Source organism: Barbus barbus (genome assembly GCF_936440315.1).
Source record: "Barbus barbus genome assembly, chromosome: 28".
Classification (NCBI taxonomy): Eukaryota; Metazoa; Chordata; class Actinopteri; order Cypriniformes; family Cyprinidae; genus Barbus; species Barbus barbus.
The window spans coordinates 6559478-6585488 of NC_136756.1; the positions used below are offsets into that span (position 1 = coordinate 6559478).

A 26011-nucleotide genomic window follows, 5' to 3' on the forward strand; every position below is an offset into this window, starting at 1 on the left:
CCCAGATCTTCTTATGTTCTGAAACACCATTATGATTGCCGAATATACCCAGCGGTCCTCCTCTTCCAGATGGTCCTCCATGGTTGTGTGCTTGTCTTCACTGAAGCGGTTTTAGACAGATAGTGTTGGAGACTCAACAGCTCATGCTGGTCTGATGAATTTGGTCGGGGACGTCTGCGGAAAAACATGCTGTGGTAAAAATACATATTTATGTAAAAATAAAAGGCATTTTTTTGCAAATGACATGAGAGATATATTAAACAAACCACTGTCTAACATAAAGAATAAAAAGTAGCTTTTAAATGCACAATTTGTCCCACAATCTGACAACTTTTTACATATCATGTAAATAAATAAATGCATTTTTATTTGAAATAAATTTTAAGTAAATATTTTGTAAACATTTTGCAAGCTCAAACATTCACCCAGATACTGTTTTAAAAAATATCAAACAAATATTTGTTCTTTAATGTTTGTATAAAATAATGCATACAAGTTTATTAACAACCGCAAACCAATACGTGGTCCCAAACTACATTGGTCCCTACTGACAAAGCTGGGTAGTAGTGACGCGCCGCTGCAAACTAATCGCATCAAACAGTTGAACGAGCTTGTTTACTTTGCGCAGTTTGTGCAAGGGGCGTTTATTTCTCTCACTCAATTCTTAGAGCCAGTGAGTGCACAAGCATGATACCACAAGGTCAACACCGTTTGAAAAGTCGCTCTCTTGATGTTTGCTAGGTAATAAGTCTGTGGAGCAGTCATGGGTTCGGAGGCGCAGAAGGACAGACTCCGCGAGCTCTTCCACGCCTGTGATGTGGATCACTCCGGACGCATCGAGAAATGGGAGTTCGTCAGAATATGCTCCGAGCTGCGCGTGCGATCCTCCGAGATAGACGCGCTGTTCGCCAGACTTGACACCGACAAAGACGGCACGATCAATCTGGAGGAGTTCATGGACGGCTTTCAGGAGTCGCACTTGTTGAAGGACGAGGAGGAGATGAGCAGCGAACACGCCGGGGAAAGTTTCTCTGCCGCCTGGGAGGATTTTAAATCCCGCCTGGGAGATCAGCTCAAATTCATCCCCAGGTAAAACACCTGGCTGTCGCTGCAGTCGCTGTCAACAAACATCCCGAAGGAACGCGTGAAGAAATTTGTACAGTGTTCCCATTAAAAAGTCATTTAAATTTATCTTTAACGTTCCTACTGGGAATTTTTTAATAGGATTCCAACATAACACAAAATTATTATTATACATTTTTTTTACAGGCTATTACAGGCTATGACTTTTCATAATACTCCTAACTATTATCCCATTAGGACATTTATAGGGGTTTAAAGCTCATCATTACAGTAATTCTTGGTAATGACGTGGAATTTCTATTGTAATTTGGAATCAAACTTAAAATGTTGTGATGGAAAAGTTTTTTTTTTTTTTTGCTTCTTCTAACATGACACAACATTTGGAAAACACACACACACACACACACAGATATATATATATATATATATATATATATATATATATATAGCTATATATATAGAGAGAGAGAGAGAGAGAGAGAATTGTAATAATTGTTAGCAATACAATCATACTATATATATATATAATGGGAATTCTTTAACAGGACTCCAATATAACAAGTTTATTTTAATATTACATAATTATTTTAATATTACATAATACAATTACATATTTTTATGATTACATGTTTTCATAATATTCCTGACTATTATCCCATTAGGGCATTTAAGTTTAAAGGACATTTTTAGGATTTAAAAACTTACATAAAAAAAGAATATCTTACCTTATCTTAATGTGTTTATTATCTAATAAAAGGAATGAATAAGCAATGTTTGTGGGATTCCCATTGGAATTTCTATTGTAATTTGGAATCAATCTTAAAATATCGTAATGGAAAATTCCTTAAAGGATGTTCTTACGTTTAAGTTTTCGTATAAAGACACGCACACACACAAATATTTTAACGCACAAAGTCCTAATTATATGGTATTCATAAAATTCCAGTTGACTGCTTTTGAGCGGACAAAATCTCTTTATCTAAGCTTGAATGTGTTGAAAAATATTATTTATTAGTAATAAAACTAAATACACACACGTATAATAACACACACATAATATAATATATATAAATATATATATATCAACAATTATTATCCGATCAGGTACACCACCACCCATTTGCCATAATCTACAGGTATCCAGAAACACACGGTTTCAGAGATACCTTAAATTGTTTCCCTAAATGCTAATAAATTATTGAAATAATCTTTGTTTTATTCTAATTTGCTTTTTTGAGAAGTTTTATTTGTTTCATATATATGATGAGCTTTGATCTTCTTGATGATCATGTAATCATGAAATCTTCCCAAGGGTTTTAATTTACCTTTTAACTTTTTAATAGTTCGTGTTATGAGATGTTTAGTTTTTGTTTGGTTGATGACGGTCCTCATTCAAATGAAGTTTAATGTATCTCATGACAGATCGGTGGAGTTGATTCTAGCTAGAGGCTTGACATGAGACACATCACCGTCGCGCCACGCTAAAGTCGTCAGAACATTGATTAGTCGTGGGCTATCAATCCCTCTCTTATTTCACTCATCTGCCATAGCATTTGATAACACATAAAAGAGAACAGCAAAGTCATGCGGCTCAAACACATGCAGTTATTCACAACCTGGTACCATCTTTTTCAGGTCATGTTAGTGATGTAATAAACCCCATTGGATTGAATAATGGCTGAAAAACACATGATTGTCCTTATTTAACTGTGTTTCTGTTCTAATCAGCATTAATGGATGTGTTTAAATGGCTCAATGGTGTTGTTTTTTATGTGTGTAGGATTGACCAGATATCAACTGTGTACCAGAACATCAGTTTGACGGAGCCCAGAATCGTCCCTCAGTATGAAAGTGTTCTTCTCAGTTTCATCAAAGAGATCCGAATACTGAACACTGAAATGGAACATCTGGCACTTGCTGTAAAGAGGTACACAAACTCATGTATATACTGTACATACATACATACTCGTGTGGCCACCAAGTTTTCTTCACCGTACTTTCCATACAAGAGTTTAGAAACTGGGTGGAGTTCAACTCTTCAGAGTTTCTTCAGAAATTACTTGCAGCATCTTTGTATCAGTAACCATTTTTTGTATCATAAATTGAATTGATTTCATGTAATCTGGATTATGTGGTCAGATTCCCAAAATTAAGTGCTTGTAATTAGATTACATTACTACATTACATTCAAATACTCATAATCAGACTACAGTTACTTTTTTTAGTGCTGTCAAACGATTAATCGCGATTAATCACGATTAATCGCTTCCAGAATAAAAGTTTTTGTTTACATAATATATGTGTGTGTGCTGTGTATATTTATTAGGTATATATAAATACAAACATATGCATGTATATATTTCAGAAAAATAAAGTCATGTTTATATTTTAAATATATTTATATATAATATAAATTATATTAATATAAATATATACATGTAAATATTTTTGAAAAATATACTGTATGTGTGTGTATTTATATATACCTAATAAATATACACAGCACACACACATATATTATGTAAACAAAAACTTTTATTTTGGAAGCGATTATTGGCGATTAATCGTTTGACAGCACTACTTTTTTATTGATTACATGATTACAAAATATTCAAAAAATGGCAGCAAATTATTCATCATTTATTGATCCTTCCTAATTCTTATTTTAACTTATTAAATTTTATTTTCTAAAAAATAGCTTTGTATCAGTTTTGTGGAATTGCACAGACAGACTAGCCGCTAATCAGATGGCTATAATTAAGCTATTATTAAGCAGCATTAACAAATGAAATGTTTAATTGTTTTTTTTTACTTTTTTTTAAATTTCATTAATTAGCATTTCATCAAGTTTGAGAAACCCTGATGCAATGTTTAATGCACTTGTTGATAAAGAATGAATTCTCTATAAATTCTCTTTTTCTTCATATTTCATATGAATATGATGCAAGATTGAACAATTCAAATCAATGTGATCAAAAGTAATATAAAGTAATCAAAAACTGTGTAGTATATGTAATATAAAGTTACCAAAATGTGTGTAATGTAATAGATTATGTTACTAACCACATCATTCATCATTTAGTAATGGCCTACAATTTGTAAGTAGACTAATCTCTGGATATGGTTATGTGAAGATCAGTTGTGATACTACATTTTTAGCTTCTTCAGCTTGGTGTGTTAATGGATCAGTGCATAGATTGTCATCTATATATCATTATTTGACCTTCAACACACATGCTGCTGAGTTTTGGGAGTGACTATCATGTATAAATGCAGGAGGCGCACCCAGAAACCAAGGTTAAAAGCTTAAATTAATTATATAGTTCTCCCAGAAATTAAATTCTGTCATATTGGAAATACTAAAATTGAAATTCTGCCATATAATCACATTGCTCCAAACTTGTATGACTTTCTTTCTTCTGTAGAACACTTTTTTTTCTTTCTTTTTTTTCACACGATGGAAGCCAGTAGTAACCAAAACTGTTTGGTTCTTCAAAAAAAAAATTAAAATCTTCTTTTTTTTTTGTTCAACGGAGAATTGTGTATTACTGCATATGTGACGGCCAGTGTGTGTTCTTCTGGTGTTTGTTCAGAGCTCAGGATCAGACTGCGATACAGCTGAGTGAGATGGAGGAAGAGATGGATCACCGTATCCACACCGCAGAGAGAAACACACGTCTACAGGTCAAGAGAAAACAGAAGATTTGTCTTTTTTAATTATTATTTATAACGCATTATTTATTTATATGCAAATTAGCTGATGAGCTAAAGAAAAAAAGCATAATTCAAGATATATATTCTTGCTACGCATTTCATTTTTTTTTCTTGTTTTAAGAATGTTTAGATTTATTTATTTTTTTAACTTGAAAATATGACCATTTCTGTGTCGCAGTATCGCCGCCCACAGTGAAATCTCATTTCAGTTTCAGTTAAGGCAGAAGATGTACCTAAATTTCCCACCCCTGACCCATCACTAAGAGAAACTATTTGTACTGTAAATACTTTACCTCATAAACATCTGTAACACCGCCTGATATTCTGTCATGTACTGAGCATCTGGATAATCTCATAAAATACATTTAAATGCAATATGCAAAATGTTTATTTTATAGACCAGGTGCGGTATCTTTGGGCTCTTTACCATAGCGATAAATCACATTGTTCATCACAGGTTTAATACTACTTTTTTGTGATCAAACACACAAGAAGACATTTATAGCAAAATTGCTTAATATTATTCTGACAATTAATTGAGTAATCCAGATGCAGTATGCTTTAAAAAAAAAAAAAAACACCTTTCTAAGTTTGATTTGTATTACTTGTAAGGGGAAAGTCGTGGCCTAATGGTTAGAGAGTTGGACTCATAATACAAAGGAGTTCAAGTCTCGGGCCGGCAGGGATTGTAGGTGGGGGGAGTGAATGTCCAGCGCTCTCTCCACCCTCAATACCACGACTGAGGTGCCCTTGAGCAAGGCACCGAACCCCCGACTGCTCCCCGGGCGCCGCAGCATAAATGGCTGCCCACTGCTGTGTGTGTGTTCACGGTGTGTGTGTGTTCACTGCTGTGTGTGTGCACGTTGGATGGGTTAAATGCAGAGCACGAATTCCGAGTATGGGTCACCATACTTGGCCGTATGTCACTTTCACTTTCTTTTTAATCTTTTTATATGAAATACCAAAAATATATATATAAAACTGATTCTGATTCTGTATATATATAAAACTGTATATTTATGAATTGAGGGATGCCTGCAAAAAAAAATAAAAAAAATAATAATAATAATTAAATTATATATATATAGTTTTTTTTTTTTGCAGGCATCCCTCAATTCATAAATATACAGTTTTCTTTTTCATTGTCACAATAATCAAGGATGCAAATTTAAATAGATTATATATTACTTCAGTGCTGGTATTTATATTGTTTCTATGGATACAGCGCACTGTTTATTGTGAGTTAGGAGCACTAAATGAATTAGCACAGGTGTTTTGCTGTGATCTAGGATCCAGATCATGTGAGTGTCTTGGACCACATTCAAGGCTTAATTTATCCATGACATCACATTTTAGTGCAGACAAACTTCGACAGTCCTGCATTTGTTCTTGTTCCTTATCTGAGACCTGTGTTCCACGACTTATCACGTTATGTAACGTGAAATGAACTGACTGTTTGTTTAACAGCACCTGTTCAAGTCCCTGTGAAAAGTAAAAAGCATTTGTATCCATTAGTGCACGGACATTATTACTGAACCTTTTGTCACCTTAATTGTCTTGATCTAATGTTTGATCAAGACATTCTTGATCTTTTTAGGTGTATTATTTTAATATTTTATATATAAAAAAGCTTTTAATATAAAATAATTATAAATAAGCTTTTTTAAATTTGTATAAAATGCAAAGATTTATCATTTTTAACTCCAGCGTATGGATTCTGTTCTTTTATAGGAGTCTAAAAAAGCCGAGGCGACTCTGAGCAGCATGAAACACCAGTACGAGTCTCAGATATGTGAACTACAACAGAAGATACAGACTCTGCAGATGGTGACTAACTCCTACTGATTCATAATAACAATGGGCTTACATAGATATATTCAGTATTATTCAGCAGCTTTTTTGCTTGCTCAGGAGCAAATCACCCTCCTCCATCCCCAACTCCTCCTTTCGCCACAGTCAGGACTTGTCTTTCTGATATTTCTCATTGAATCAGACTGGGGGGGGTTGCCCAGAAGACAACCATACCACCAAAACAAACTCTATGCAAGGTGTCAATCATTTTAATGATAGTGGTTTAAATAGATGGGGGTTAAAAATTAATATTCAGTAATATTTTCGATTTGACTGCGCTCAAACTGTTGTATGAGAACAAACCTTGAACTGTCTGGAGCTGAATAACAACACTATTGTCTGCTGTAGAGCTGAATTCAAAACAATCATTCACACAGTTACTGAACTGAATTCATTCAACACTGAACTAAATTGAGCTGAATAACGGCACTGTTGTTGACTATAGTGCTCATTTATAGTTGAATTGAGTTTGTTTTATAATTGATGAGCTCTGCAACACCGACACTGTTATTGAACTTAATTGAATCAATGCTGATCTGACTTAAGCTAAATAATAATGTTATTGTCTACTGCAGAGCTGCATTCAAAGCTGTTTTATAACTGATGAACTTTTGCATCATTGACACAGTTACTGAACTGAATTCGAACAACACTGAACTAAATCAAGCTAAATAATGATGCTATTGTCATCTGCTTAAAAACTGAATTGAATTAGTTTCAAAATTGATGAGCTCTGCAACATCGACAATGTAATTGAACTTTAAACTGACTTAAGCTAAATAATAATGCTATTGTCTTCTATAGAGCTGCTTATAGCTGATCTAATCTGTTTTAATAATTGATGAACACTGACACTGTTATTAACCTGAATTACCTATTACTGAATTAATATTGAACTGAAAAATTACACTATTTTCTTCTTTGGAGCTGCTTTATAGTAGAAGACTTAAAATCATTTTTTATTATTATTTATTTACTTTTTTTTTAGATCGAAAACCAAAATAGGAGTATCAGCCTCAAAGAGGAAACCTCAACACTAAAACGGCAGAACAACGAGCTATTACTGGTATGGCTACTATTTGAATCTGAATAGATCATTAAAAATCGTGAATGATGTTATGTAATGTCTTTTTGTCTTACGTTCTTCTTTCAGCAAAACCAGAAGTTGAAACAGGAGCTTTTGGAGTCCCAAACTAATATTGCGTTCTTGCAGAGTGAGCTGGACTCTCTCAAGAGTGATCTCACAGACCAGAGCATCAACTTTGAACGGTATGTGTGTGTGTGTGTGTGTGTGTCACAGTTGACTTAGTTATTGGTGAATATGTGATAAACCCTTTGGATTCAGATCTTCAGACCAGGAATTTTTAAGAAGCCCATCAAGTATGTACTCTGAAGTAACTCAGACTGTCTCTTCTGACTCAGTCTGACACTCCCAGCTGGATGTGTAATGTCAATACCGTGTCAATAATGAAAGATCACAGACTCTCGGTCCCCTGCGTGATGGCTCTGAGCAGCTGTAAACCGGTTTTGTGAGTGTTTGCAGTGCTGACCTCGTCAGAGCAGGATATCCTGGTGTCACACGTCACACTGCACAGGAATGTCTGGACCTTGTCACCTAGTAACTACAAAACAGAGCGCAGTGTACTTGTAGTATAATGAGTGTTACGATGTAAAAACGTTGTCAGGAAACCCAAATATTTAATGACTGACTACATTATGTGAAACTAACGAAAGCTATGTTTAACAGACAGAGTTGAACAGTATAAACCAGCTTAAGAAATCAACTTAAACTGGTAACAATTTAGTCTAAGGACAAAATCCTGACTGTTAATTTGTTTTTACTATTACTAGCATATTGGCTGTTTATTAGCACATATTAATGCCTTATTCTGCATGATCATGTTTTATATCCCTTAATCCTAAGTGTGACCCTGGAGCACAAAACCAGTCTTAAGTCGCTGGGGTATATTTGTAGCAATAGCCAAAAATACATTGTATGGGTCATAATTATTGATTTTTCTTTTATTCCAAAAATCATTAGGACATTATTAGATCATATTCCATGAAGATATTTTGTAAATTTCCTACTGTAAATATATCAAAACTTAATTTTTGATTAGTAATATGCATTGCTAAGAACTTCATTTGGACATCTTTAAAGGTGATTTTCTCAATATTTAGATTTTTTTTTTGCACCCTCAGATTCCAGATTTTCAAATAGTTGTATCTCAGCCAAATATTGTCCGATCCTAACAAACCATACATCAATGGAAAGCTTATTTATTCAGCTTTCAGATGATGTATAAATCTCAATTTCGAAAAATTTATCCTTATGACTGGTTTTGTGGTCCAGGGTCACAAATGTTCAGTTTAATCCTAAATATGTTGATCTGTGTGTTTGTACAGAGATGAGGCACTTATGAAGTGTTTCTCTGAGGAGAGAGGTAACCTGGAGAGGCAGATCGAGGTGCTTCAGTGAGTTGAACACACACTGCACATGAAACACCAGATATACCTTCAAAAATGTTTTTGATGCTGTTTCTAAGCCATTTTGAGATAGATTCACTTGCAGGTTCTTTGAGAAATCAGAAAAATACTAATCAAAACACACATTCAAACTTCAGATGGAGTCTAGCAACCAGATGCACTTACATTACAAGGAATTTTGAGACTTATTGAAGTTAAAATTTTCATTTTAATTCAATATTTACACGTTGTCACGATGCACACAGCAGGGAGGAACGAGGAACACGCAGATGAGGATGTAACTCAAAATAACAAGGCAGGGCAAGTCAAGGCAAGGCTGACACAGACAGAAACGAGTAGACCAGACGAAATCAAACTGAACAGACAGGACTATATATACACAGGATAATCACAGACAACGAGACAAACACAGCTGGACAAGAATTAACTAATGATCACACTAGACGAGGACAGGAAACAAACCAAATATAGACACAAGAGGCGGGAACACATGACACACACGACAGAGGACTGACACACGTCTTACAATTTTAATGCCAAGCATCTTTTTTAAATGGAATCAATTCCTATTATTTTTTATTATTATTTTTTTTTATTGTATCGCAATTCAGATTTATGGTAACACTTTTTTTTAAGGTGTCCTTGTTACACATGTTACGTGTACTTACTATTATAATAACAATAAATTATGCATAATTACAATTACATGCAAATAATCCTAAACCAAAGCCTCATTCTAACCATAGCCGTATATAGTAAATACATGTAGTTAATTAATAAGACCAAGTACTTAAATGTATAATTACACTGTAACAAGGACTCCTTCAAATAAAGTGTAAGCAAATTTATTTACACATTCGTGACGTAAAGGGATAGTTCATCCAAAAATGAAAATTACCTCATGATTTAATCACCCTCAAGCCATCCGAGGTGTATACCTTCTGTCTTCTTACATGAATACAATAATTTTTACTAAAAAAATCTCCTGGCTCTTCCAAGCTTTATAATGGCAGTGAATGGGTGTTGAGATTTTGAAGCCCAAAAAAGTGCATCCATCCCTCATAAAAAAAGTGCACCACATGGCTCCGAGAGGTTAATAACGGACTTCTGAAGCGAAGCGCAGCAATGCGTTTGTGTTAAGAAAAATATCCATATTTAAAACTTTATAAACCATAATCTCTTGCTTCGTGTGTTCACGTGAGAGTGGCGTTCCAGCGGATGACGTAGGACGTTGGTGTAGCGTAAGCTCCGGTGATTAATGACAAACACGGAAGCACAGAGGAGAGAGCAAAACAAAACACCAGTCATGAATGAGAAGTACAAAATGAGGATTTGTAAAGAAAAGTGTCAGAGGATTTCGATAGAAGCCAAGAGGAGACTGGTTTTCCTTTGCTGTAAACAAAACTTGGTTCTTGCGAGACTAGCATTTTCTTAGCGGAACTTAAACTACGCTTACATCATTTGCCAATCTCTCGTGAACATGCAAGCTAGAGATTACGGTTTATAAAGTTTTACATATGGATATTTCTCTTACACAAACACACTGCTTCACTTCAGAAAGCCTTTATTAATCCTCTGGAGCCATGTGGAGCACTTTTTATGATGGATAGATGCACTTATTTGGCTTTCGAAATCTGCCAGGAAATTTGTTAGTATAACTCCGATTGTATTCGTCTGAAAGAAGAAAGTCATATATACACCTAGGATGGCTTGAGGGTGAGTAAATCATGGGATAATTTTTGTTTTTGGGTGAACTATCGCTTTAAATGAGCTTTCACACTGTACACACTTTACCCTGTGCTAATAAGAATCATGTTCATGGGTAGTCGTGGTTTAAGATCAATGCAAATCTGTTATTGAAACGGCTGTTTAAAGAACATATGCATGCCACATATTCACTCTCATTGTCTTGCATCTTTGTGAAGCATACTAAAAATCAAAAAAGACAAATCAGAAAACAGTATTTGATTATGTTAGTGTTTTGCTCCTCTACAACTTATCTTCTTGTTTAAATGCTCAGGGCTGTGTTTCCCAAACCCTTAAGTAGACTGTTGAAACTTTTGACACCAGTGCTCTCTATAATATAATCTCAGTTAATTTACTCCTAAAACCCAGTTTTTGTCTAATTTTAGTCATCTCCACTAATTAAATGAGTAAAGCTCCCAGTTGGGGTTGAATGAAACAATGGAACATTTTCAGAACATATTTCTTAGAACTGTTATAAGAAAAGAAATCCAAGGCACTTCTGGTGCAAAAAAGTTAAAAAGCCTTTAATCACATTATGGCCATCTCAACAGAAACATTAAAAATGATGAATAAAGCACACTGATGCATTTTGGCCTTCAGCCTTCCTCAGAGTGTGGCAGGTATAAAATGAATGACAGGTGTAGGTTAACACCATTAACCTACTCATTAAACTAGTAATTTCAAAGAGTGATAATGGTATAAAATTGTGCAGTTTTCCAGAGACTAACACAAAGTTAACAGATGTCTTGTGCTCCTCTCTGCTAAGTCTTAATATACTGTTCTTGTATAGATGCTTAATACCTACCAGACTAATGACAGTTTCACTCCTTCTGTATCTGTAAGATCTTTCAAATAGTAATATGTAGCCAAAGCCAATGCAGCAATTAATCACAGCTTCATATAAGTACACCTTGCTAACACTGTCCATTTTAAGAGACACACAGAGTATCCATCCATCCATCTGTCCAGTTTGTAGGAGTCTTGACTTTTGCTGACCGTACCAGAGTAAAATGAATTCTTTGTAGAAGTCCACCATGTTTATTTTTTCTTTTTTGCTTTATAGTTGTCATATTTTGTTGCAAAATGATATTTCTGCTGTTGTTCTTGTCCAGGGGAGCAAACAGAAAGCTCCATGACAGTAATGACAGTCTGCGTGCGGCGCTGGAGAGCAGTCAGAGCAAGAGTAAGACTCAGGTAAGAGCCCCTTGTGTCCAGAGCCTTTACTTCTTTACTGTAGATACTGTTGTAAAATGGATTAAGCTGTTTGAGAGCAATGTTTTCTGATCAGGCTTATACTTTGATGGCTGTGTGTGCTTTTTAAGAGGTGTGGATTAGGGTTCTAGTTTACTGTATTTACATTTCTGCATATCCATTAGGACAGACGTGATCTTTATGTCTTACAGCGTGTTAGTGGGGTCTCACCTGGAGTTTACATGAGCACCAGGAAGAATGTCTGTTCCTCTTATTTTGATCGGTAAGATATAGAGTTCAGCTCTAAATGTACTGATATTGATCACGCTTTCTAAACTCTTAACAATTAGACCACTGTTTTAGGTCAGCCCAAATATATAAACTCCATTTAAAATCTTTACTTGTGCTTTATTGCTGTCTGTTTTTTGTTGTTGTTGTTGTTGTTGTTTTTGTTTTTAATTGATGCAATTTTTTTTCTAATAAAACAAGCTAAAAAAATAGTTTTCATGTTATGTCTGATAACTGATAAATGGCAAATATTAAAATTCTGTACTATTTTGTCAAAAAAAATTCCAAATAAAATTAATATTCATTCTGAGATTTACATATAGAAGTATTATTACATTACTAGAGTCTATAAAGAATTGTATATATAGTTTTTGCTCATATTTTTAATTTATTTGATTTGTTTTCGGTTCATTTTAGTCATTTTGTTGTGTGTTTTTGGTATTATTACTATTTTATTTAATATGTTTATAGTGTTTTTTAGTTTCAAATATTTTAGTACTAAACAGCGGAACAACTAAGCGAAAATGGGAAGTCAGGGTTAACACTGACTGATGCAATAAATAAAAAATAAATGCAGAAGTTTCCAATATAGAAAATCAACTGATAGAATGCATTCTAAATTGACAGTGATTAGGTCATTGTAATATCTGCATACTGAATTATTATTGGTTTCTTCTTTCCTACATCTAAGTAACCATATAACATCCTTTACATGGCAAAGAGAGAGTCACAGTGATTCTGACAGAAAAACGACTCTGATGCAGGTTTTCAATTACACAACTAAAATGAATGCACAACTATTTCCTTCAGGAAATGCAAATCTGGTTTCTAGTGACTGTGATGTTGACACACTGAATACTTCTGCAGGTGCTGTAACACATGTGTGGACGAGGACTTTGATCAGTTTGGGCTGATGGAGAGTCTGTGCAGACCGAGTTGTGATTCTCTGGCTCTGGCCCTGTGCGACCCCATGCGCAGACGCAGCTGTGAGGAAGACAGTCTCCCCGACAGCTGCGTGGACAGCGGCATGTCTACCCTGCGCTCAAATAACGGCTATGATTACGAGCATGAGAGAACGTCCTGTTCGAGTCCTGTGCAAGCAGAAGACAGCAACACCACTGTGTCTGGAGACACTTCGGACACAGAGGTATGATATATCAGTAAATCAGACCGATCAAACACTACAGACAATCTCACTTTTCTTCTGATTGGTTTTCATTCAATTTATAATATTGCACACCGTTGTTGTAAAGATATACATTTTAGTATACTTTAAAAAGACTCATTATTAAAATAATGTACTTTAAAAGAATATACTTCAGTGTGAATTAAATGTAATGATTTCAGACACTTAATTGCAATGATAATTGCAAGTAAATGAACATATATTATAGCTTTACATTTAGATTAAATGCAATTAACTGAACTTTGCTTTTTTTCTTAAGTACATCTTTATATATGATTTATTAATTCTATTGTCTGTTGAAATATGGTTAAAGTGTGCTGCTGAATGTACTGACAAGCATTTATGTTACTAAAATATACTTTAATGTCATTTCTATTGAAACTTGTATGTCTTTACATAGTATTACATACTTGTATTTACATATATTTGTAATTACAGATTTGTAATGATGAATATGCAATTTAGTACATTTAAAATATATTTAAAAAAGGAAATAATGATGGAAGTAATGATGAAGATAATGATGAATGAGGATGATGAGGAAGTAATGATGAAGATGCAATTTAGTACATTTAAAATATATTAAAAAAAAGGAAATATCAAATACTACAGTTAAAATGATAATCAAGTACTTTACATGTGCTTATGTATGTTAGTCAACATATCAAAATAAAGTAAAATAAGAGTGCTTCTTTTAAGCATAATACAATAAGTATACAACAAAATAATTCTAAAAAAAAAATAACTTAAACTTAAACTTTCACATTATTACAATGTCCACTCAAGTGTGTTCAGAAACATAGTCATAAACGTATGCTCTCTGGGTACACTTATTTATTTTATTATATTAATATTATTATCTGCAAGTATTTTTTTTTTATTATTATACTTTTAAGATTTTAAATACACTACAAGTTTAACTTTACATTAAGTACAGTTAAGCACTTCTTTTTCACAAGGACAGAGTGTCTTGAATGTCTTAGTGAAGAAAAATAAAAGTAGTTTTCTTAATGAACTTTTTTAACACTGACTCTAAATCCTCTTGAGAAAAAAGGCAAATATGAATAGATAATGAATAATTCAAAGGCATCTCTCTGTATGCTTAACTTGCTGTCATTTCAGTATCATTGAGAATGGCTCAGACTCCTGGTTTAAAATAAGATGTATGTGCTCACAGGTTCTGGAAGTGCGAGAAGAGGCTGTGATTGGGTCAGACAGCGAATCTGTTCTGAGCTGGACTCCATCACAACCTGCTCAGAAGAGCGATGTTACTGCATCAGGGAAGAAATGCCTCTCTGCCATCTTCACAGAGGTACTGGATTTACCTGCCAGAAGTATCATACAAGCTTAAATTTGACCCACTGCATTCTAAATCCTGAACTCAAACAAATCTCAGTTCTGAAGCCCATATGTGTGTGTATGTGTGCAGAGAGAGGAGGATGTGATGGCAGTGACTCAGCATCCATCGGAGAAAGCTTACAGAATTGTGCTGGCAGGAGATGCTGCGGTGGGAAAGTCTAGCTTCCTCCTTCGCCTCTGTAAGAATGAGTTCAAAGGCAACACTAGCGCCACACTGGGTAAGACTTTTCAAACTCTTTACCACACTTGAATATAATCTCTAATTCTCACAAAGTTTGTAAAATCATTTGTGTCTGTTTCCTTGCAGGGGTGGATTTCCAAATGAAAACCTTGGTGGTGGACGGTGTTCCAACAGTGCTGCAGTTATGGGACACAGCAGGACAGGAGAGGTAAGATCCCAGCGGCCAAATTCAAGATGAAACACACAACCAAAACATATTTATACTCCATGGTATGAACTTTTAAGGGGACATAACACACACAGTTTCACAGAATCTCATGTTAATCTTGAGTACCTATAAAGTAGTATTGCATCCTTAATATCTCCAAAAAGTATTTAGCTTTATCAAATTTATAAAAGAAAGATACAGCTTTACGATTCTCTCTGAAAACAGCCGAGCTCCTGAAGGCGCACTGTAGCCAGAGCTAAAGAGTGACGAGCACTTAAGCGTCGATTGCCAACAAAACACAGACATCTGATGCGTTTCACTTACTGTCTCCAGTTCTGAATCATGACCGGGATCTTTTATAGCTGGGACCGCTCCATCTTTCAGTATCAAACGATTCGCAAATCCAGCGTTGAACTGGGCCTTATTTATGAAACGTTTGTCAACAAACACACTTGTGAAACTGCGTTGCTGCCCCCGAAAAACAAACTGCATCCACTGTTCACGTAACGCTGGGTTCTTTTGGGAAGCTGAGCAAAGTTATCTTTCCCTTACAACCAAAAAGGACACTTCCTTGGAGACATTCTTCCCGAGCGAGTCCCATGTAGGGCTGCCTAACAAAGCACGTTGATGGGCGTGCTCTTGCTCTCGCTCTGGTCGATGCGTGCACAGGCACGTTCTTCCACCCTTCATTATGTCATGACAAGCAATGATTGAAAAAAAAAACTTTCCAAAACTTTCCATGTGTATTTGGTACAGAATTACTCTGTTATACATCCAAATAATGTTTTGAAACTTTGGCCATGTTTAGCATGAGAATCCAACTCTTTAACAGTGTAAATAACTCAACATGCATGAAATAGCATGAAACCCCTCCTTTAAAGGCCATGACACACCAAACAGGCATCAAAGAACAAGCGTCAATGAAACTGACCGTGTTATTGCCTTGCATTGACCAAAACGTGTCTTGGCCAAAACGTTGTGCTTGAACACAGTAAAAATTACATGAACTAGCACCTACATTTTGTGCCTGCATGAAAAGAAATAACTCTCCAGACCAGCAGGTGGCAGAAGTCTGTATTCATCATTCAAAAAGGGAAACCGAAACTAACCATTATTTTCTCTTTTATGGACCATGCTCTGTTAACCCTAAAGATGGTTGTGTGTGAAAATCTCAGTAGATCAGCAGTTTCTGAAATACTCAGACCAGACTGTCTGGTACCAACAATCATTTCCCATTAAAAGTCAATTAAAGGGCACCTATTATGCTCATTTTTGCAAGATGGAATATAAGTCTCAGGTGTCCTCATGTGAAGTTTCAGCTCAAAATACCCCATAGAACATTTTTTATATAATTTGAAAATGCCTATTTTGAGTGGAAGCGGAAACATGCTGTTTTCGTGCATGTCTCTTTAAATGCAAATGAGCTGCTGCTCCCCGCCCCCTTTTCCAGAATAGGGCTGTGCCTTTACAGCTCGTACCTTAGATACTCTGCTAAAAAACATCTGTTTGGTTTTGATTATCATGCATATCATGCATTTTAAAGCCATAACAGTTTAAACTTCTGCTATAAGGTTTTCCGAGTACACACATCCGCACAGAAGAAGTATGAGTGCTAAACTAAGCTCTCTTTCATGTCTCATTGTGCTTAAACTGTCAAAAACAAACAAGCTTATGTTAAAAACACACTTAAGCTCTTCCGGGTTTCCATATGAGAGAGTAGCACACACTTCACGATGGCTCCATAAAAAGTGTAATATAACTTTGTCAGAACATATTTTCAGCAATTGTGAATAAATAATAAAATTATAAAACAAGTATAGTGATAAAATTATAGTCTCACAACCTAGAAACTACTAGCCAACATTAGGATTTAATTTGTCCAGTTTTCCAAACATGCCGGGCAAATCTGGGAAACCCCGGACCAGGCCGTGACAGTCTCCAGCTGTAATGCTGACGAAGCGCCTGAAGAAGATGCACCAGAGGCGGGTAGTTCAGTCACACTCAACGCGATCTCTTCCCTTCGCGCAGACCTTCTTTCAATCAAATCAGACATTGGGGAAATCATAGACTCAAAGATCGAACAGCTCGCTGTCGCTATCAGAGGAGAACTGTCGGCATTTAAAAACGAGACCAGCGTGGCAATTTCGGAGATTAAAGTTACGATGGACAATCACACTGTGAAATTAAAGGGATAGTTCAAAATGAAAATTCTGTCATCATTTACTCACCCTCATGTAGTTCCAAACCTGTATGAATGTCTTTGTTCTGCTGAACACAAAGGAAGATATTCTGAAGAATGTGGGAAACGGAGCAGTTCTGGAGCACCATTGACTTCCATAGTATTTTTTTTTCCTACTATGGGATTCAAAGCCTGGTTACAAACTTTATTCAAAATATCTTCCTTTGTGTTCGGCAGAACAAAGAAATTCACACAGGTTTGGAACTACTTGAGGGTGAGTAAATGATGACAGAATTTTCATTCATTTTGGGTGAACTATCCATTTAACAAGCCTGGAAAGTTATGCTTTCACTTCTTCTGACACAATGGCTAAGATGGAACAAGATCTGGAAAAGCTAAAGGGTACCGTGGAGCAACTTACAGAAAAATGCACTGATCTCAAAAGCCGCCGCAGAAGACAAAATATCCGTATGCTGAACATTAAAGAGGGCGCTGAATCCGGAGTAAAGCCTAGAGATTTTGTTACCCAACTGTCGTTAGACAAAGCCCCGCATGTGGACTGAGCCCACCGAGCTCTACGGGCCCATACTGGAAATGATGAACCACCTCGAGCCTTCATTCTGCGCTTGCATTATGTCCACAAGATGGAAGAAATAATGCAAAAGGATGCAGCAGATTCTCTTCAGGGGCCAAAGAATCAACATCTTTCAAAGAATCGGCCCAACAGCAAGCGTTAACAACTGGACTACCAGTGACTTTTTCTGAGGCTATTATCACAGTAATTCCTAAAAAAGGAAACATCCTGAAGAAGTCGAGGCATGGCCTATCTCCCTTCTTAATGTTGATCAAAAAGTATTATCCAAGACCCTTGATCATAGACTCTGTAAATTAATTAATAAATTGGTTAACACAGATCAGAATGGATTCATTCCATGAAGAAGCACTATGCATAATATTAGATGACTATTTAATATAATTTTTCACCCTAAGGCATCTGATTGTGATTTCACTGGATGCCGAAAAGGCATTCAACCGAGTGGAGTGGCGTTACCTGTTCGCTGTCCTTGAGAAATTTGACATAGGAGATGAGTTTTTAACTTGGATTAAAATGTTATACAGTAGTCCATCAGCATGGGTTTTAACAAATAAAACCATTTCAGATTCTTTCTATATTAAAAGAGGAACCAAGCAGGGCTGTCCTCTCTCACCCCTTTTGTTTTACTCAACCACAGGTGAGCCTTCCTGTTATACTCAAGACCATCACTACCTTTGGGAAATTTTCTGGCTTTAAAGTTAATTGTTTGAAAAAAAAAGTGAACTCATGCCCATTGGTTTGAAGGATTTGTCTGTAATACATTCTTCCCCATTTAAAGTTTCCACGGATTCCATTGTGGTTACTTATAAATATTCTCTGCTCTTCAAAGCTAATTTCAACCCCTTACTGTCTAAGTTTCAAAACTGTATACACTATTGGAGGACTCTCCCGATCTCCCTATGGGCAGAATAAATGCGATAAAAATGATATTTCTTTCTCAAATATTATATTTATTTCGTAATATTCCAATACTCTTGCCCAACTCCTTTAAACACCTAGACTAGATTATTCTTCCATTTCTATGGAATTATAAGAGTCAAAGAATCAAAAAAGTTCATCTTTGTAAACCCAAACACAAGGGGGGTTTGGCTATTCCAGATTTTTGCCTTTATTACTGGGCTACTCATTTACAAGTTTTTGCACTATGGTTGGAACAGTCAGCTGTTGCCCCAGATTGGCTTCAGATAGAGCTGGATTACTGCCATCCTTAAGATCTTGGAGCAGTGCTGTTCTCCCCAGTGATATTAGACCAAACAGCAGTTAATAATATTGTCATAAAGAGTCAGTTACGTGTTTGGAGACAGAAAAGAAAATACCTTAAGCTAAAATCACTCTTTCTCTTAATTACAATTGCAAATAATCCATCATTCCACACTTCAAGGTTGAATACAACCTTTAATCAATGGAAGGAATTGGGTATATGCACAGTCAAGGACCTTTAGCTTGATGGCGCTTTAGTTTCCTTTATGCAATTACAACATAAATATAACGTCCCAAAAATTTTTTTTACAAATAAGGAATTACTTGCATTCACATAATACTTCCCTAGACGAGGTCCCACCATCAGTCATTGATGATTGTCTCATACAGTTCAGAGGAAACAAATGTCAGCTATCTTTAATTTATGGAAGGTTATTAGCAGCTATTTCCCCTTCTACAAAGTTGATCAGAGAGGAATGGGAGCGAGAGATTGGAGTTGGAATCTCTGAGGAGGTTTGGCAGAGTGGCTTGAAGGATATTGATAAACCATCGATCAACACTAGATTATGCCTCATTCAATTAAAGGTTCTACATAGATTACACTTCTCTAAAAATAAATTACATGGGATTTCCCCCAAAGTCTCTTTGTGATAAGTGCAAATCAGAGGATGTTGATTTAGCTCATAGTTTTATTTTCTGTCATAAAATACAGGGATTCTGGTGTGAGGTTTTTAAAGTACTTTCAGATATCCTTAATGTAAGCTTGGATGCAGACCCAATGCTCATAATATTAGGACATTCTAATTATACATGTTCATTGTACAGTGCTCAACACAAATTCCTTACGTATTGTTTGATAACAGCCAAGAAACTGTTATTACTGTTCTGGATAAAAAAAAAAAGTGAATCCTCCTGCTGCCAAACCATGGCTGTATTGAATATTAACAGGCTGGGAAAGGGGTATTACATTTAATGTGTGTATGTTTTTTTTTTTTTTTTTTTTTTTTGTGCATATAAGAAAATTAATCCTGGAACTTGTGATTATTCTAAGGTTATTCGATGACTGAATAAAAAACTTATTTGACCCAAAAAAAACAAAAAAACACATAAGTTACAAAAACACAGTTGGCTATGCCTGTGAAGATAATCAGCTGGGAAAGAAATCAATTGTTTATATTATATCTGTTTAAGTGACAGCAGCGTAATATACAGTACCTATACTGCTGTCTAAGCTGTTAATACGAGCGGGGTCTCTGCTAATACAGCAGTGTCCGTCAACAGTTGTGGGTGAGGCTTGTAAAATGTGACGTCACATTTTACAGATTCTGCAAACAGCTCTTTCTGAGACACTGCTTATGATATATGGTGATAAAAAGAAAGGAACGGGTGGATTTTTATCATTATAGGGTGGTTACACACTGCCAACACACCTTTATGTTCAAACAACGTCAAAGTGAATTTTGCATAATAGGTGGCCTTTAAATCTTCTTTCTTCCCCTTTCTGATGCTCTATTTGACCAATTGTCTTGAACCATCAGTTCTACTATGATTGGATGATTATATATTTGCCTTTACAGCAGTTGAACAGGTTTATCTAATAAGTGGTTGATGAGTGTGTGTAATGATCACAACCCCCCTTGAAGTTCCATCATGAACCTCTAGAGGCACAGTTGTACAGTTCATAAAATGTTGACAAAACAGTGACAAAATGTCGTTGTGCTTTTAAACTATCTTAAAATAATGTTCTAAACCAGTAATGCCACCTTGTGAAGTGCATAAAAAAATAACTCAAGGTGCATGCTGAGCATATGAATTAATGAATTCACATCACATGTTCTATATGAATACCCTAGTGTGTGCATAAAAACAAAAGTGTACTTTGGTCTAAAGGTTGATTGCTCATGTTACTCTTTTATAGGTTTCGGAGCATTGCCAAGTCTTACTTCAGGAGGGCCGATGGAGTTCTCCTACTCTATGACGTCACGTGTGAGAAGAGCTTTCTGAATGTGCGCGAATGGGTCGATATCATTGAGGTATTTCCTACTCAAAAAGTCATAATTCAGTTATGTAGACTTGACCATTATCTAATCTCTCTAGGAATTAAATGGACCATTTGTACCTGGTGCTACTACACCCTTAAGACTGTCGCTCAGCTGGACAGGCCTAGTTGCTGAACAGTCTTAAGATAATGTGTTCAAGTGATTTCTAATTAAAGTGTTTTTTTTAGCTTTGTTTCCATAAATGATCTAGGTTAAATGGGGAGGAATCTTGTAAACTTGTCTACATAAAATTAATTTTGATGTGAGAAGCAGTCTCCCACATTGCGTGGAATCTTGCATGGGGGAAACTCTGTTTTTAGCTGCACAAACCTATGTCAATTCAGACTGTCAAACGGGCAGAGCCAGACCTGTAAAAGTTGAAGCTGAATACCATTTCATCAGAACTCCTTCAACGAGAAAATCCTCTCCTCGCTAGACTCCGAAGAAGAAAATCTGCCTTCCTGATCGCCGCAGAAGACCCCCAATAGAGAAATGGGGCTCCCCCCGCTGCATAGCGAGCCAGCTGGCGTCAGACCTGGTCTGAACACTGAGCTCATACACCAAACTGTATGTGTCCTCACCAGTGACGATTGGGACTTCATGAAGTGGTCAGCTCTGGATAAGCCTGCCCATAGTCGACTTGACAAACAGTTTCTGTAGTCAGAGTGCCAAGAGCTAGCCCCTGTCAGAGACCTGCCCCATTCTTTCCTGGAAGTTCACAATGAACTTTCTTTTCCATCGCCGCTTCCCTCTCTTCCGTGATGGCTCTGAACATAAGGGGCATGAGACGCCTCTCCCCTCAAAGAGGAATCTTTGCATTCCACAGCCCCGGGATGGATGCTGACAAGACAGCCTTCCTTGACTCCCCAGTATTCCTCATAGGTTGTATGCCATGCACCACTTTCTGTCATATCGGTCTAGCTCAGCTGCTGCTTCAAATCCAGAGGGTCTCATTAACTCAGCAGCCTGCCAAGCTAACATCAGTGACTGCTCAGATTCAACCTAAAGCAGAGCCTGAGTTCAGACAGTGTTTCTGTAGCATCGAGCGTTAACACTTTCTATGAGCACTAGGGTCCCCATCTAAGATAACGTTGGACCCTAAGTCATAGCTGAAGCAGTCCTGATGCATAAGGGTTAAAGTCAAGCCACCTTTATTTATATAGCACTTTTAACAATACAGATTGTGTCAAAGCACTTAACAGTATCAAACTGGAGGATAGAATGTCAGTAATGTATAATGATAAGATTAAACATTCAACTTTCAGTTAAGGGCATTTCATTATTGAATTCAGAGATGTCATTGTCCAGCTCAGTTTAGTTTAAATAGTTTCTGGGAAATCAAACATTAGTAACTGAAAGAAAGAAGGGAAGGTTGTGTCCCACAGTGGCAAGACCTTCTTCCAAGAAAGCTTGTGCCTCCCATCCCCTTGTCCAGATCTGGTGTTGGAGTGTTGTGTTATTGCCAATGCTAGTTTCACCACATTAGATGTGCTCGCACCCATGAAATCCATTGCTGTTAAATCCATTGCTATTTCCTTGTTCCAAGTTGCTTTTAGTAGTCAATTCGGCCCAAATGCGGGCTTGAATTCAGTGGCTAGTGGTGTCTTTCAAAGTAGGGGCTTTCCTTCCCTTCAAAGCTTTCCAGATGATCCTAGGCTTCATGGCAGCCGCATCCCTATTGAAGTAAAAGCCCATTCCACTAGGGGGATAGCCTCCTCCTGGGCTTGGTCCAGCAGAGTTTACATTGGGGATATTTGTGAAGCAGCTGGTTGGCTGCAGGCATGGATCTTGCCCAAATAATTGTCTTACACCCCTAGTAAGTGGTGTAGACTGTCCTGAATGAGTGCTCCGATTGGTGGCCTGAGCCTCACTAGTTAGCCTATGTTTCTTAGGGCCTTCATGGTGGTGCCCTAGGGCTGGGCTCCGTTCTGTGTTTATAGCATGGCGCTATGGTATATTGTTACCCAAGCATGATTACAAGCAACATGAGAGACCGTTTCGACAGGGAATGCTCCAGTTACTAATGTAACCTTGGTTCCCTGAGATAACGGGCGAGCATTGGGTGATATGTAGTGCTATGCACGCAAGCTGATGCTGACACTTCTCAGTCGAAAGTTTCTGATGAAATGTCATTCAGCACCGACTTATATAGGAAGTCGGCTTTTCCCATTTTGGCAGGCTGAAATGCCATAGGTTTCTGCAGCTGCACAAACGTTAACAAATCAGGCTTCAGTATTCGGAGGAAAACAGTTTTCCCCAAGAGTGACTCCACGCAATGCTCATTCCTGTTATCTCAGGGAACCAAGGTTATGTTAGCAACCGGAGAGTTTTCCATGATATGCCATATTAAAGTGCTGAATGTAATTTTTTGACTGTACAAAAGCATAAAACACCATAATATGCTTGCAGATTTTTAGGAAATGTGCTAAGTTCACATACTTGTATTCTAACTTGAAATGTGTGTTCTGTTTCAGAATGTCTGTTTTTGTTTTGGTCTGTGTGACCCCGCCCACTGCTAAGAGGCATATTAAAATGCATATAAATCAACTCACCAACTTACAGCGTAATTGTTAATAGGACTTTTTCCTGTTGCTTGTCCTCTTGCATGAGCAGGGAGGAGAAACCACTCTCTCAAATTTTTTGAATTTGGACTGCAATACTCATTTCAACCACCATCTTATAGAAACACTACAATGGGAAAAGATGATGATATATAGGATGTTGCTGGTTCAGTTTGAATTAGATACTGATTGAGATTCTTTTCTGGTGCAGGATGTGTCCCAAGATGACATTCCCATCATGCTTGTGGGGAACAAGACAGATCTGAGGAAAGAAGCTCTTCTGGACGGAGTCACCTGCATTCCAACCAGCTACGGAGAAAAACTGGCCATGGTTAGCATTATTCATTGTGATTTAGCATTGCTTTGGGTTTTTTTTTTTTTTTTCTGGGGGTGGGGGTGTTATGGTTATGTTTTTTGGGGTTTTTGGTGGGATTATTTACCCAGAAATGAAAATGGTCATAATTTACTCACCCTCATGTAAACTGCTGTTTACCATGCCATGAACAGAGACTGAAGTATTCAAGCTTCAAAAAGGCCCTAGAACACCATGAACCCACCATAACAAATAGTCTGTATGACTAATGCTCTATACTCCAAGTTTCCTGTAGTCTATTTTGTCACATAAAATAATCATAGGCTTGGGAAGACTAGGTGTTTTGGATATTTCTCAAATAGTGGCCTGATATCAATATTTCTTCTGTTGGTATTCCATGAAACAAACATGTGGGTGATTAAATGATGACAACATTTTTATTTTTAGGTGAACTGCTCCTTTTCTGTGTTTTCATTTTGCCTTTAGGTGTTGATTTGATTTGAACAGTTATACAAAACATAACCACCTGCACATGAAAGAACATGACCTAAAACAGACTCGGTTAGAGAGTGAGTTTTTTACTAAGTATAAGGACTAAACTGTGGCTGCTGTCTGTGTTCAGACATACAGTGCCTTATTCTGTGAGACGAGTGCAAAGGATGGTTGCAACATCATTGAAGCTGTTCTTCATTTAGCACGGTAAGCTCTGCTCCCGTTTCAAAAAGAAAACACACCGACTGCATACAGTATTGTTTGTAATATTAAGATCAAGCACAAGAGGGCAGCAGTTTTTATTGAGTTTCATAATGCCTTGATAAAGCCTTGTGAAGTGAATAAAAACATGTTCTGACTGTTAATACCTAGTATGGTATGTTACGCAGCAAGTTTCTGTCTTCAGTTCACATCAGAAAAAAATAATGATTATTTAAAACAATTGTTCACAGATTTTGGAAACATCATGCATTTATTTAAATGTTTTAATATAAACCTTTAAATGTAAACTTAAAATGAACTAAATATATTAAACTTTAAACATTTTTTAAAATGTATATAACAAAATTACAAATTAGATGAACGAGCTGAATAACTGTATGCAGTCAAAAAAAAAAAAGTTATTCAGACATTCAACATTTTGCTATCCTCATATTTATGAACTATATATTGTCCTGCACTCACTAGTAAAAAAAAAATAAAAAATTATATCTGGTGTCTGAATAATTTTTGTCTTAACTGAATATACAGATTAAATAAATAATAAATTTAATTAATAATATAAAAATTAAAATAAATCAGTATATCAAAATAAATAAGCATTTAGGGAGAGGTGAAAGGATTTATTACTCGAGACAAAACAACAACATTGTTGTGAACCTGATAAAATTATTTAATTTTCATAATCATTGGAAGCCAAAATTGGAATTGAAAATAAAATTTGATTTAATTGCCAGGCCCTGCTGTTACCAAATTCCCAGCATTATACATATTAGCTTAATATTATATTTGAAACTCAGCACTTTGTGAATACTGGTGAAGGTGTCACACGTTGAACGTTTTGTCTGTCCTGCACTTCAGAGAGGTGACGAAGCATGCTGATGAGTTCAAGGAACCCGTATCAGTGGCCAAGCTGTCTGGAAATCACAGCAAAAAGATGTCCAATCCTAACTGCTGCATGGGCTGATGCGTGTTGATGTCACATGACAACGCAAGGCTTCTGCACACAGCCAATCAAATATTTAACCATTCATTTATTTAGATGGGAAATACCATTTAGCTATTGTTTGAGTTGTTCATTTGACTGTGCTAAGTATTGTCCTCAGGACTATCTCAGAA

The 26011-nt window shown here is 36.3% G+C and overlaps 1 protein-coding gene across 1 annotated transcript; it reads left to right on the forward strand.

Annotated features, from left to right (window-relative positions):
* Nucleotides 1–763: 763 nt before the first annotated feature.
* On the forward strand, nucleotides 764–25859 carry LOC306848019 (ras and EF-hand domain-containing protein-like; the record flags this gene model as incomplete). Its single annotated transcript, XM_079382329.1, has 17 exons — nucleotides 764–1089; nucleotides 2864–3010; nucleotides 4677–4767; nucleotides 6529–6624; nucleotides 7637–7714; nucleotides 7802–7917; nucleotides 9055–9123; nucleotides 11994–12075; nucleotides 12285–12355; nucleotides 13228–13507; nucleotides 14724–14858; nucleotides 14976–15123; nucleotides 15213–15294; nucleotides 21187–21301; nucleotides 24080–24199; nucleotides 24804–24880; nucleotides 25754–25859. 17 exons carry the CDS (start codon nucleotides 764–766, stop codon nucleotides 25857–25859), a joined length of 2139 nt encoding a protein of 712 aa, XP_079238455.1.
* Nucleotides 25860–26011: the final 152 nt, after the last annotated feature.